General features: G+C 35.8%; 1 protein-coding gene across 2 annotated transcripts in view; it reads left to right on the top strand.

The window, feature by feature from the left end:
- Rundc3b (RUN domain containing 3B) overlaps positions 1-12,792 on the top strand; it is a 135,483-nt gene that overhangs the window by 59,426 nt on the left and 63,265 nt on the right. For both annotated transcript variants that reach the window (XM_051152042.1, XM_051152041.1), the window contains exons 5-6: positions 7,008-7,097; positions 9,655-9,735. In XM_051152042.1, the coding sequence (XP_051007999.1) occupies positions 7,008-7,097; positions 9,655-9,735 (171 nt within the window). The remainder of the gene's footprint in view (positions 1-7,007; positions 7,098-9,654; positions 9,736-12,792) is intronic.

Genomic DNA, 12,792 nt, shown 5'->3' with positions numbered 1-12,792 from the left:
GGATAACAATTGAGAAGTAATATGAATAAATTAATAAAATATTTTTAAAGTATGTATTGTGAACAGGCTAAACTCTGTAATTGCTCTTTCTCAGTATTTTCTGTTATTTTTTTCAAAAACCCTAAATAGCACTGTTCTCTTGACTCAAAATTTCATTATCATTTTTTCTCTATTCATGTTTCTTTTTTCTTTTTCAGAAATTTTACTGCTTCTCTTGGCTTTAAATATTGTTTATATCATCCTGAGACTACATTTAAATCTCCAGATAAATAGTTCAAATATGTATTTCCCCCCTTCCTATACCACTATTCACCCTTATCAAGTGATTTCATTATGTACAAATAAGTTAAACAAGTTGGGAATGTAAAATTCACATTAGAATTCTCTTCTTTCCCCTCTGTCCATTAGCAAGTCTTGTCAATCTTATCTTAAATTTATTTGGAATCTCTCTCTTTATCTCATGAGACTCTTACAGCAATCTAGACCTCCTTCATTTCCAGAATACATTTTTACCTATTAGCCTCCAATCTTAGCTTTTTATGTGTCCCCACCAGGATCCATACACATGCTGACCTATCTTGAAAGTCACAGATCTTCTCAGTTTTTTTTTTTTCATAGACTATTTAAATGTTTGCTATTGCCTTAGCCAGCATGTTTCAATTATATTTCTTGACACCTTTCCTGGTTTTATTGCTGTCTGTCTGGGGGAACCTGTAATGAATTACTAAACGTCTCTGGAGGATAATATGTAATAGCAAAGTTAAAGAAAACTACTTGAATAAATAGTTATAATTACACCCTATGCTCAAAAATTATAGCTCACTATTATTGTAAACCTCTCACAGCCTACAAAACCTTCTGCAATTCGATTTATGTAGACCTAAGTTTCCATCAAATGCTTGAGCATACCATTTTTCAATGACTCCAAAATTAGAATCTCATTTTTCTCTCTCTCAAGAAACTATATATTTACTTTGTAGTACTTATTATCATCCATAATTGTCATTTTCCTGTCTGTTGCCTATCAATTCACTCAGACTTTGTGTTCCAGAGAGAAGGAGCTGTCTAATTTGTTTGCCATTATAAATGCAGTAAGCAGCGTAGTTCTTGTCACATAGGAGGGTTTGTTATATAGGCATTGGTAAAATAATTAATGAACTTCACATTCTTAAGATCTTTGTATGCTTATGTTGTATCCATGATTCTCATTCATTTTAACTCTAAACCTAATATGATGTTAAGGTTATTTTACAAAACTGTTTGTTTCTCACTATCTCTCTTAACCCAGCTATCACACAAATAACTGGGACTCTTATATTTGTTTAATAACAAGCTTCACAGCACAAGAACTGAGGCGTTATTACTTTGTTCTTAACCTTCTAAGCTAATCTGGTTGCCTACCAATATACATACCAGAAATACTTTCAATTTGTAACTTTCCTGGCTCCAGCTCCTTCTCCTGGTGTTTTTTGACTTCAGCCATGGCAGAAGTCCCCATTTCCTCCTCTAACTCCCCCTCCACTGGCTGTCAGAAAGTCCAGCCCTGTTCTCTCCTCTGCTCAGTAATTGGCTTTAAGTTGCTTTATTGGCATATCAGAGGACAATTGGGGAGCAGAGTTTATACAACACTGAGACAGAACAAGGCTTGCAACCAGATATGGGGGATACAGAAATTAGCATTTGAATTACACGATGACCTTATGCCTACAATATGATACTTATTTATAATGCTATCCTTGTCTACCATAATGAAAGATGTTTCTCCTGTGTGTTCCTTATAACTCCTTATGTACAAATTAAATTGGAATCAGGAAAGAAAAATGTCCATAACAAAATTTCTTCACTGTATAAGCTTCTTCATATTTTAATAATGTACTTTCAGAATAAAACCTATTATCTTTACAAAAGAGTAATTTTTTTATTAATTTATTCTTGTTACATCTCAATGTTTATCCCATCCCTTATATCCTCCCATTCTTCCCTCCCTCCCATTTTTCCATTATTCCCCTCCCCTATGACTGTTCCTGCCGGGGATTACCTCCCCCTGTATATGCTCATAGGGTATCAAGTCTCTTCTTGGTAACCTACTGTCCTTCCTCTGAGTGCCACCAGGTCTCCCCCAAAAGGGTAATTTTAAGCTTGATGTTGTACTAAACTATTTCCCTCCTACCAACAGAATATTTGTTTCCCTCCTGAAAGGCCTTTTTTATTATTATTAATTTATTCATATTATATCTCAATGGTTATCCCATCCCTTGAAAGGTCTTAAAAGAGGTTTACAGAATGAACACTCAGATGGCATTATAAGGACTCATCTCAGTTAGAGCTAACTTGTATGTGATGAGTAAAAAGTATAAGGTGCTATCCACTGTTAGTCACCAACATTATTTAGCCAACATATAAATAATTGTAATGAATGCACTTAATAAAAATACATATCACATTAATATGAAAAGTTGCTTGTAAAATATTTTTGCATCTAAAATATTGAACAATACCCAATGATATACTCTTTTCTTTGTGTAGAAGTTTTATGTATTTTACCCTAGTACTTTAAATATTTATCTTCTTGGAATTCAGTCCACTGTTTTTGTTAGTGTTATCAAGAAAATATTTTCTTTAGAACAAAAAATACTGCTAACAAAGGAGTGGTTTCTTAGTGTATGCTTACTTTATACTTGGCTTTTCTACTTTGCTTTTACAATCCTTCTATGAGACAGTATTAAATGGTTGCAATTTTATGATCTCTTGAAGTCTTGGAAAGTGATGATACAATTTTTATTAAGAAGATAAATATTAATTTCCTTCTATGCCTAAGTGACTAATGTTTTAAACTACATGATAAATGTATGATTTCTTCAGAGTAGATCAGTTCCCTGTGTTTTAGTATATCAGACTTATACATTTTCTGAAATTTTTTTCTCATGCAAAAACAGTAACAAAAAATTGCAACCATGACAGGCAAGCTTCTTAAGGAGTCTTCCCTATATTTGTCCTCTTGGTGCAATGTTACAATTGAATTATGGTTTGGCTAGAACAAGTTACTTAACCTTTAGCAAGCATTTCACTTATTGTCTTAAAACATCATTAGCTTTAAAAGTTGGCTTATTTAGTAATTAGTAGAACTAAATCCTCCCACTCCATTAAAATAAAGTATATACATGCAAATGTAAGAGATCCATAAACTCAGATAAACAGTTCTCTAAAACCAATTAACTTTTGTTTTGTTTTGTTTTGATATTCTTCAGCATCCATTAATATAGTGTCGACACTAGGGAACAAGTAGAATATTATTTTTTGACTCTTAAAACTGTAATTCCAAACTATGGTTGACTCAAGAGTGTATTTTAAAATGGACTTTTCAGGGCTGGAAAGGTGAATCAGTGGTTAAGAGCACTGGATGCTCTTCCAGAGGACCTAGCTTCAATATCCAGCACTTGCATCATGGCTCACACCCATCTATAACTCTAGTTCTAGGGGATTTGATGCTTTCTTCTGACCTCCAAGAACCTAAGGCACACAAGTGGTCCACAAAGATATATTGATAAACAAAACACTCACACATAAAACAAAGATAAATAAGTCTTTAAAAACAGTATTTATAAGAAAATAAAAGGCAATTGGGTGATTCCCAATATTAAATAATTAGAATACTTTTCCGAATAATTTAATTTATCATTATTTAATATAATATAATTATTATTTGTTAATGTTCCATAGAATTTAATATCTAGAATCACTGAAAAGAAGGTGGTATAAAGTAAGAGCCAGAAGTAAAAGGTAGCAGGACACAAAGGAGATAGTAAATTAGGTATTGGGCGTTCCCAAGTATGATCTACAATTCAGCTTTCAGAAGCATGGGTGAATGCTGTACTTTCATTGGCCTGTTTTGTATAAAGTGATAGTTGTAAGAGACTACCAAGCAAAAATGTTTTTTACTTTACAATGGTTAAGATAAAGAGATGAATGAGAGGGGAGGGTAGAGTCTGCAAATATGTGGACACCAATCTGCAGAAACTGACTCATCAGGACGGTACTCAGAAGGGGAAATGAGAAGGGCTGCTCAGGGAAGATCACATCTGGGCTACAGGCCTCTTGAATATGAATGTTGTCTACTGACAGGGTATAGTATAAAGAAATCTTTGCAGATTAGACCCATGTCTTGGGTTGTATGGAACACCATATCAACTGAGTATTTATGTAAATTAGAGTGTTGTTGGCCTGTTCACTTCTGAGTGAAAGGACTTTGGGTGTTACTTTGATATTGTCATGGTTTTCCCAAGTACATGGCAAAGAAATCTGCACCTTTAGTGAATGACAGTGATTATGAAGCAGTCTTTCCTAAACTATTGGAAACCAGTGTGAGTGGCATTCCCACTCATATGTGTTTGCGTTTCTATAAAAACATATCTGCTCCTAGTCATTTTCATAGCAAATTATGGGCTTTGAGTATGATGATGTCTAACAAATTAATGCTATATCTATCTATATACAAAGATCAATTTTTATATATTTAATACCTTTACGCTCATTATTCAATTAATATATTAAATTCCAGTTATTAGATTCCAATTTATTTTATAAATTCCATTAATATTTTAGGGGACAAAATTAATAGTTCTAGATGAAATGGCATAATCCATTTGTGTGTGTGTGTGTGTATGTGTGTGTGCGTGTATATCATTGTATTCACCTCTTTATTACCTTTTATTATAACCTCCTTTCCAAATACTCTTCTTTACGCTTTCATGCCTCTCCTATATAGACATCATATATGAAGACCATACATATGTATGAAAGAAATATAAGTTCATTTGAAATAAAAAATGCACTGTTTGAGTCTGACTTATGTAGCATAATAATCTTTAATTCCTTTCATTTTTTTTAAAAGAACATATTTTGCTTAAAGAAAACTTGATGCTTTGATAAATGACCTGACCAAAAGCAGCTGGGCTGGGGCTGTGTGGCCTGCACTTTCAAGTCACACTCTGTCATCGCAGGAAGTCGAGGCAAGAACTCAAGGGGAAGCATGAAACAGAAACCATGTAGGAACACTCCTTGCTGGTTGCTCCATCATGGGTTCATGATTTCTTATACAGTCCAGGACTGCTTGCCTAGGAATGGTGCCACCCAGAGTAGGCAGGGCCCTTCTGCACCAATGAATAGTCAATAGAGTTTCCATAGACATGTTCATAGGCCAGTCTCATCCAGGCAATTCCTCAGTTGAGACTTTCCTCTCAGATGACTACAGTTTATGTCAAACTGTCTATTAAAGCTGATTAGGAATATATATATATATATTGGGGAAACAATACTTCAAGTAGATATCTTATACTACCAAGTAAAAGCTACAGTGTCAGGAATGCATTATACCTTGACCCATGGATCACCCCACTAAGCATCACAGGCTATTTTGAAAGCTATTGGTTAGTCTTCATAACTTGATGGCAAGAGCCCATTGCTGAAGATACAACTTACCTACATCATTGAATGTGGAGAAATTGAGCTGGTTCCCTCACTAGAATCTACTATTGATAAATGTTCATGGTACTGGGGGAGAAAAATAATCAATTTCTCCCCAGTTTCAACCCCTGTGACCTATAACAGAGGTCTTCCTGTGAGATACACCGGTACAGTGGTAGCACAAATGTTAGAAGAATAACCAGCCTCTTTTGTCGCGAGCTTATTTTATGGTTCTTAAACCATGAAAGGCATTTCGTTTCTTTGCAAGGCATCAACGTAATTGCTTTGGTATCATCACACAAACTGTTAAAGGATTGTTTTTTATTTGTAGCTAGTACATATCAATGATAGACATGAGACTTTGCATACCTACAGTTTGCTAAAACAGTCAAATCTTTTAGGAGTTGTTTTCCAGATTTTAGTTTATTTTTCTTTTAATTAAAAGAGGAGAAACATTAAGAGTATAGTTCTTTTACAAGTCTTTAACATACTCTGATTTAAAAAATAAATAAACTGCAGTAGGAATAAAATCCGATACATTTTTAAAAATCTAAATGTCTCTTTTGTGGAATACTTTCATGGAGTTTATAGATAAAATGTCACTGATTTCACTAATCATTGTTTGACTGGAAGTTTTACTTTTTCTCCTATTCTGTAAATCAGTAAGAGCAATTCTCAGAAGGTGCAAGAACACACAGAATGTTTGTTCCCAGCCTGACCCTCAGGGATGTGTGTAGTTGCACACCTGTCAGAGTGTAAATGGTTGGTTCCTTGTGAGCTGCTATAACATGATTAAAATTTCTTTAAATGTTTTTGTTTTAAAATAAGTTATATGATTTAGTAGAAATAATTCAGAGAACTGAGTGGCCTACTTGAGCAGTTCATTAATAAAAAATTCAGCAAATTGTTTGGACCTTTAATAGCTGGTAAATTTCTTAATATTTTCAAAAGACACATTTAGTAAGCACTACCAGGACACGGTGCTTTATACGCACATGCACAGCCAGATTGCGTGCTTGCACTTCCGTTAGAGAATGGGTAGTTTCTTTTTCATATATAGACATCTGGATAACCATCTGTTCTAGATTCACAGTATTAACGTTAGCATAGCTGTAAAGACACCAGCTTTTCTAAGTTGTAAACTTGGTCAGTAACTCGTAGAATTGCAGAAAGACAAACCTTCTTCCAACCAATATCTACACAGTTTTGAAAACAGACCCTTAAGCCTGAATTTGCCACCTCTCACTTGAAGTTTATATTATTTCATATTAAGGAAATTTCTGGACATCCAGTGCCCATTGAGATATTACTTTAGAGATTATTCTTCAGAGAGTGAAAAAAAAATTTAATGATTTCATTTAGGGTAATTAGTTTGGATGTTTTCAGTTGTTTTTATTTTGGGATCTAAATATCTTTGAGACTAGAGTGGTCCATTTTTAAAATATTAACTCAGTAAAATTAAGCTCTTCCTATGGCTGTGATTTCTGTAGGTCAAATGGCAGTTTATGCTTAGTACTCATGTCTTCACTTATTGCATTTCTCAGGAGGTTTTATGAAGATGGAGCCATTGTCTTGGGTGAAGAAGCGAATATGCTTGCTGGCATGCTGCTTGGACTCAATGCTATCGACTTCAGGTACTCGATGTCCAACTAAATGAGCCCAGTTTTTAAATGGTTGTACCCAATGGCTTCTACTCATGATTTTTCTTCCATTTTTCTAAGTAAAGCATGGCTAGAGTTTGATATTTGATTTATATTGCTTTCAGATCAATTAGTTTTAAATGCTCCTGGAAGAAAGAAAATAAGATGGTTTCAAACTTAGCGAGCCTGCTCTCTTACAGGAAAGGGAGGAGTGGACGGGCTCCTTTCCTCTCCAAACTACACACACTCTGCCAGCCCCATGTGTTCTTCCTCCTTGTAGAGTTTAATAAGCTCAGTCAATAATAATTACGCCACTCCACTAAACGTTGTACTGTCTTGAGATTTCTTCTGTCATGGAAATCAGCCCATTACCTTAAAAGTTGGTCTCACAAAAGTTCTCAGAATGTGAGCCAAATGCAGCCAGATTTTTTTTTTTGCCAAAATATGTTCATGATAGAATCTTTGCTCTTCTCTGAACCTCATTAGCTGGGCCTGTACTGTCCGAGTTTCTCTGGATTGCAATTACCAGGTTACATTGCTGCCTTCCAGGATTCCATTGAAACAGCCTATTAAGCTCTGCTTGCAACATTTAATGGCTTTTCCAGCCCAAATTACCAAAAATGTTCCACGTTCCTTCTATATGATAATGTTAAAACTACACAGTTTGGATTACCACGATAATGACCCCATTTCCAGTACTATTTATGGATTAGTTTCTTCTCTGTTGCTGTGATAAAATCCCCTGACAAACAGTTTGAAGGAGAAGGAGTTTGCTTTGGTTTTTAGTTTCAGAGGATTAGAATCCATCACAACATAGCAAGTAGGGAAGACAGACAGGAACAGGAAACTGGCAGATCACATTGCATGCCACTCAGCTGAGCGAGAATAGCAGGTGGGGCCAAGCTACAACCTCAGGGCCCTCAATCACTCACAAATTCTTTCAGCAAGACTCCACCTCCTAAAAATCCCATAAGCCTCACAAACAATGCCATTGGCAGGGGAACAAGCATTCAAAATGGCCTTTAGGGATACAACCAATGTGTGTGTGTGTGTGTGTGTGTGTGTGTGTGTGTGTGTGTGTGTGTGTGTGCGCGCGCGCGCGCACATGTGGCCTGGGAACAACTTTATGGAGTTGTTTCTTTCCTTCCTCCCTCATGTCGGTTCCAGGGATTGAACTACAGCCACCAGGCTTTTGCAGCAGTGTCTTTGCCTCCCTGCGGAGGCATCTCACCACTTATTGTTCAGACTCCCTGTGATTGAGTGAAAGCAAGTATCTTAACACATGTTAGCAATGTTTGTGAAAATGAGGGAAAGCTCATGGCACTTTAATTTTGTTCTTATTCAAGCCTGAAAAAGTACATGTATGCTCTTTGCATAAGTATGTTAAAAGGAATATTTTAGCAGTCAAACTTTGAAACAAAATTAGCAAGGCGAGTTCATAGGTGATTTTTTTTTTTTCTCTCTGAAATATTTTTCATAAGTGTTTCTACATTTATATTTTTGGAGGATGTGGCTGTTGTTGTTGTTTTGGGATAATTGGTATGCATCACTACACCAAAATCTAGGAGATGTATTTTTAACAATAGTAATCATAAAACCAAGCAGCCTTTTATCTTTTTGTATGTGTTATAGAGGAGTAGAGTTGCTCGATTAGGGGTCAAGCGGCTTCAATCTCCCTTGTTGGCCTGTGCGCTAGCTGTTTAATCATTCCTGGAGCCTTGTGGTCTCAAAAGAGGATAATTAGAGATTAAAGGATCTCCAGCACCTCTTGGAAATCCAAAATTCAAGGTTTTCATTTATTCAGGTAGTTTTAGAAAATTCTTATTGCTAATCAATCAAACCTTTTTAGAGTACATACAGTGTCACCTGATAATTTGTATTGAAACATGGAAAGCAAATCTTCTTTTAAACATCCTCTGGTGATATTTTGAATGTTCTGTAAAAATCAGCATATTGCCAAATAGAAATATGAGGTTTAGATTTGTGGTGTTTTGAATAGGGTCCCCATAGGCTCATCTATTTGAATGCGCAGTCACCAGGGAGGGGAGCTGTTTGAAATGATTATAAGGATTAGGAGGTGTGGCTTTGTTGGAATAGGTGCCACCTTGTTGGAGGGATTGTGTTTTGAGGTTTCCAATCCCATGCCACACCTAGTTTCTCTCTCTCTGCTGTGGATCAAGATGTAGCTCTCAGCTACTTCTTCAGCAGCACACCTGCCTACCACCTTGCTCCCATCATGATGACAATGGACTAAACCACTGAAACTGTAAGCAAGCCTCCCATTAACTGCTTTCTGTTTTTAAAATTGCTATGGACATGCTGTCTTTATAGGAATAGAACAGTGATTACAAGAGATTGATTTCTCAGTAAAATTTATTTTTTCTTTATGAAACATATAATAATATATTAATTCATCATATAATACTTGTCATTGGTATTGAAAATATAATATTTAAGGTACTTATTTGTAACAAGTAACCAATTATGAAATAAATCCCATGCAGTTGGAAGTTTTTGTACTAATATGAATGTTTATTGTCTGCTTTCTCAGCTTCTGCCTAAAGGGAGAAGGATTGGATGGCACCTTCCCTGCTGTAATAGACTATACGCCATATTTGAAGTTTGAGCAAAGGTACCTACCATTTTGAAATGTCATTGAAATCTTAATTGTAATTTAATGCTTTGAACAATTTTATCTGATTTAAACTTTATATGTGACATTCATTTCTTACCAGAAATTATTAGCTAGAACTAGGGAAATGAAATGGCTTAGTGAATTCCCAAGTTAAGATCACTAAAACTCAGGTAAAAGAAAGCCATGGGCAGTTTGGACTTGAGGTGCCAGGGTGGGTTAGTCCACATAAGAGACCTTCCCCTTCCCAGAGGAGAAGGAGAAAGGAGAATGCGGGAAGCGGTGTCGGGGAGGGGGGTGGTTCTGTACGGAGTAAGGATACAGTGATAAGGATGTAAAGAATCAATTAATGGGAAAGTAACATAAATAACCAGACATACAGAGAGATAAGTATAGGAAAATTCTCACTGGAATTAAAAGCAAATAATAACATACCAATTTTTGCACGGATATATGTTTTCTGTGATGGAAGCTCAGCATTGTTGTTTACTTCTCTTGTTAAACCAAAATGAACTGCGGGTTGTCGTGTCCCACCCTGCGGGAAAAATCGAATCAGGGTTCACCTGAAAGAGGGAGTGGGGATTGAAAGTAGGATACAGAGATGCGAGAAATAACGAATCAAGTCAGGAAATTTCTGATCAAGATTCACTTTATTGTCGACTCGCAGGAACATATATAGGGCAAGGTCAATAGGATCTATTCTTATCTCACTCACCCTGGCCCCCGGGCAAGAATACAATAGCCTGAAGGACTAGGAAGGACTTCCTAGTTCTCTGAGTAGTTCCCTGTAAGAACTTCCTTGATCCTCTGGGTGGTTCCAAGTTGGGACTTCCCTACCTCTTTCAAAGGTAAATAGTCCAAGGATAGCCTAGAACACAAGACCTTGTGAGGCAAAGGCCAGCAACTCAAAGGTCACAGCATGCACAGGATTTCTGACATGGCAGAATTTGGCATGGCTCCCCACAGTGGGTAAATTTTGTCATTACATTTTATTCTCTAAAGTGCTATTCTATTTTTTTAAATAAAATGTATTGGTTAAAATTTGTAGCTTGAAGGGAAATTATAAATATCCAAACTAACATTGACAGCGTGGTTTGATGTTATGTCCAGCTAATATGCTATTGTTAAACTATAAAATATCTATAACAAAATAATGAAACAAAACTTTACAAAAAGGAAAAAAAAAAAAGAAAAGAAAAGAAAAGAAAGAAACCCATGGGTATATAACCTTAGCTATGGGCACTGAAAGACAGGTGGCTTTAACATGTGCTTCCTCAGAATTAATGGCGGGCCAGTCCAGCTAAACTAGTAAGCTATGGAGGTCTCTCAATAAAGAGACCTAGCCTCAAAAAATAAAGATAGAGAGAGCCATAGAGAAAGACACCCAAAGTTGACCTTTGATATGTGCACCTGTACACACACACACACACACACACACACACACACACGGGTAGGAAGACATTAAGAGATTATTAGTGAGCACCACCTCTAATTGCATTTTACATATTTATGAAAATATACAATTTTTATATTAATCTCAGTATGTAGCTTATATATAAATGTCTATTTATATTGCTACAGTAATTGTAAAAGAATAATCACTATTCATGCCCTGAAATAATTCACTGAAACCTCAGAATTATAGTCCATTAGATTGTGTTCCATTTTGTAGAAATAAGTTTTACTACCACTTTTAAATTTTTAGTTATTTTAGTATTGCTGTTAGCTTGTTAGTATTGCCTAATAAATGTTCATTTTTTGGCTTATAGTTATTTTGAGAGTACTATCCCGCTGTCACAATCAATAAAGACACAGATACCTGATATATATTACAATAGCTTTATCACCTGGGGCATGGCAGACATTAACCCCCTAAACTACCTTCTGTTATCTCTCATCCTCAATCCAATGCTGTCTGTTCCAACAATTTCTGTCTGGACTACCTCCCATCTGTAATCCACAAATACCTGCTAATGTTCCTTTGGGCCACTTCTTTCCATTTGGAACATCATAGTTCCTCCCCTGGGCCCATGCAGCTCTTTCCTATCCCATGGCAAATCTCTTCCTTCTCCTTCCCCCTGTACCTGTCTTTCTTCTTCCCAAGATCCTTCTTTCTCCAAAACTCACAAGCTTTTGTTCTGCCCCTTCCTTCTGCCCTTTCGGGCATAGGCCTTTTATTCAGCCAATAAGGGAGGCAAGGTTATATAGCAGTACTTGGGGTAAGTTAAAACAAAACAAGCAGACCTCAGGGGAGCAACATAGTTAACAATCAATCACAAAGCACCAGACAATGCTGTTACAATTTAGGTAAATGTATTTATAAAAAATTGTTTAACAATTAAGCACACTACTGGTATGGATAACAATGTTGTGGAGAATTGTGGATTCTTTTTGGGGGGGGATGGTTTGGTTTTTAAAGATTGATTTATTTATTGTGTATACAGTGTTCTGCCTGCACGTTAGAGCCAGAAGGGAACACCAGATCTCATTATAGATGGTTCTTTTAATGAGATATAATAGAAGACACAAAATACCTTTGTGAAATTAACCAATTTACTGAATTCACAGAGCTAGTAAATGGCTGTCTATTTTTCTGAAAAAAAAAATTTATTATGTTTCTTTTTTAACATATACATTTATATTATTACACATGTTGAATTTTGTATATTGATACAAATCATGCTCATGTCAAAAAACTAGTCTAATTTTATCACAAGAATATATACTCTAGGTCTAATAGATATAATTCTATAGATATAGGAAGTAAAATAGTTAAATAAGGTCTTCAAAAACCTCAGAGACCTACAGAATATAGCATTTAAAGACGCTTTTATTATTCTAAAGATTCTTTGACAACAAGATAAGTTAACTCCTGGCAACACCCAGCCTGCCTCAGAGAAAAAGATGAGCATCAAAGAAACTCCTTACAGAGTTGGCTTCAAATGTGGCAAACAAGCCACTGGGCAAAATGTCCTCGTTTCTGCCACAGACAGAATTCTGCCTAAACATGGGCAAGTTTAGATGCAGGTAGAGTCAACAGCCAAACTCTGCCAAGAC

Source organism: Acomys russatus, chromosome 10, assembly GCF_903995435.1.
Source record: "Acomys russatus chromosome 10, mAcoRus1.1, whole genome shotgun sequence".
NCBI classification, from domain to species: Eukaryota; Metazoa; Chordata; class Mammalia; order Rodentia; family Muridae; genus Acomys; species Acomys russatus.
Note: the sequence above shows the minus strand (reverse complement) of the source record. Positions and strands in the feature narration are given on the sequence as shown.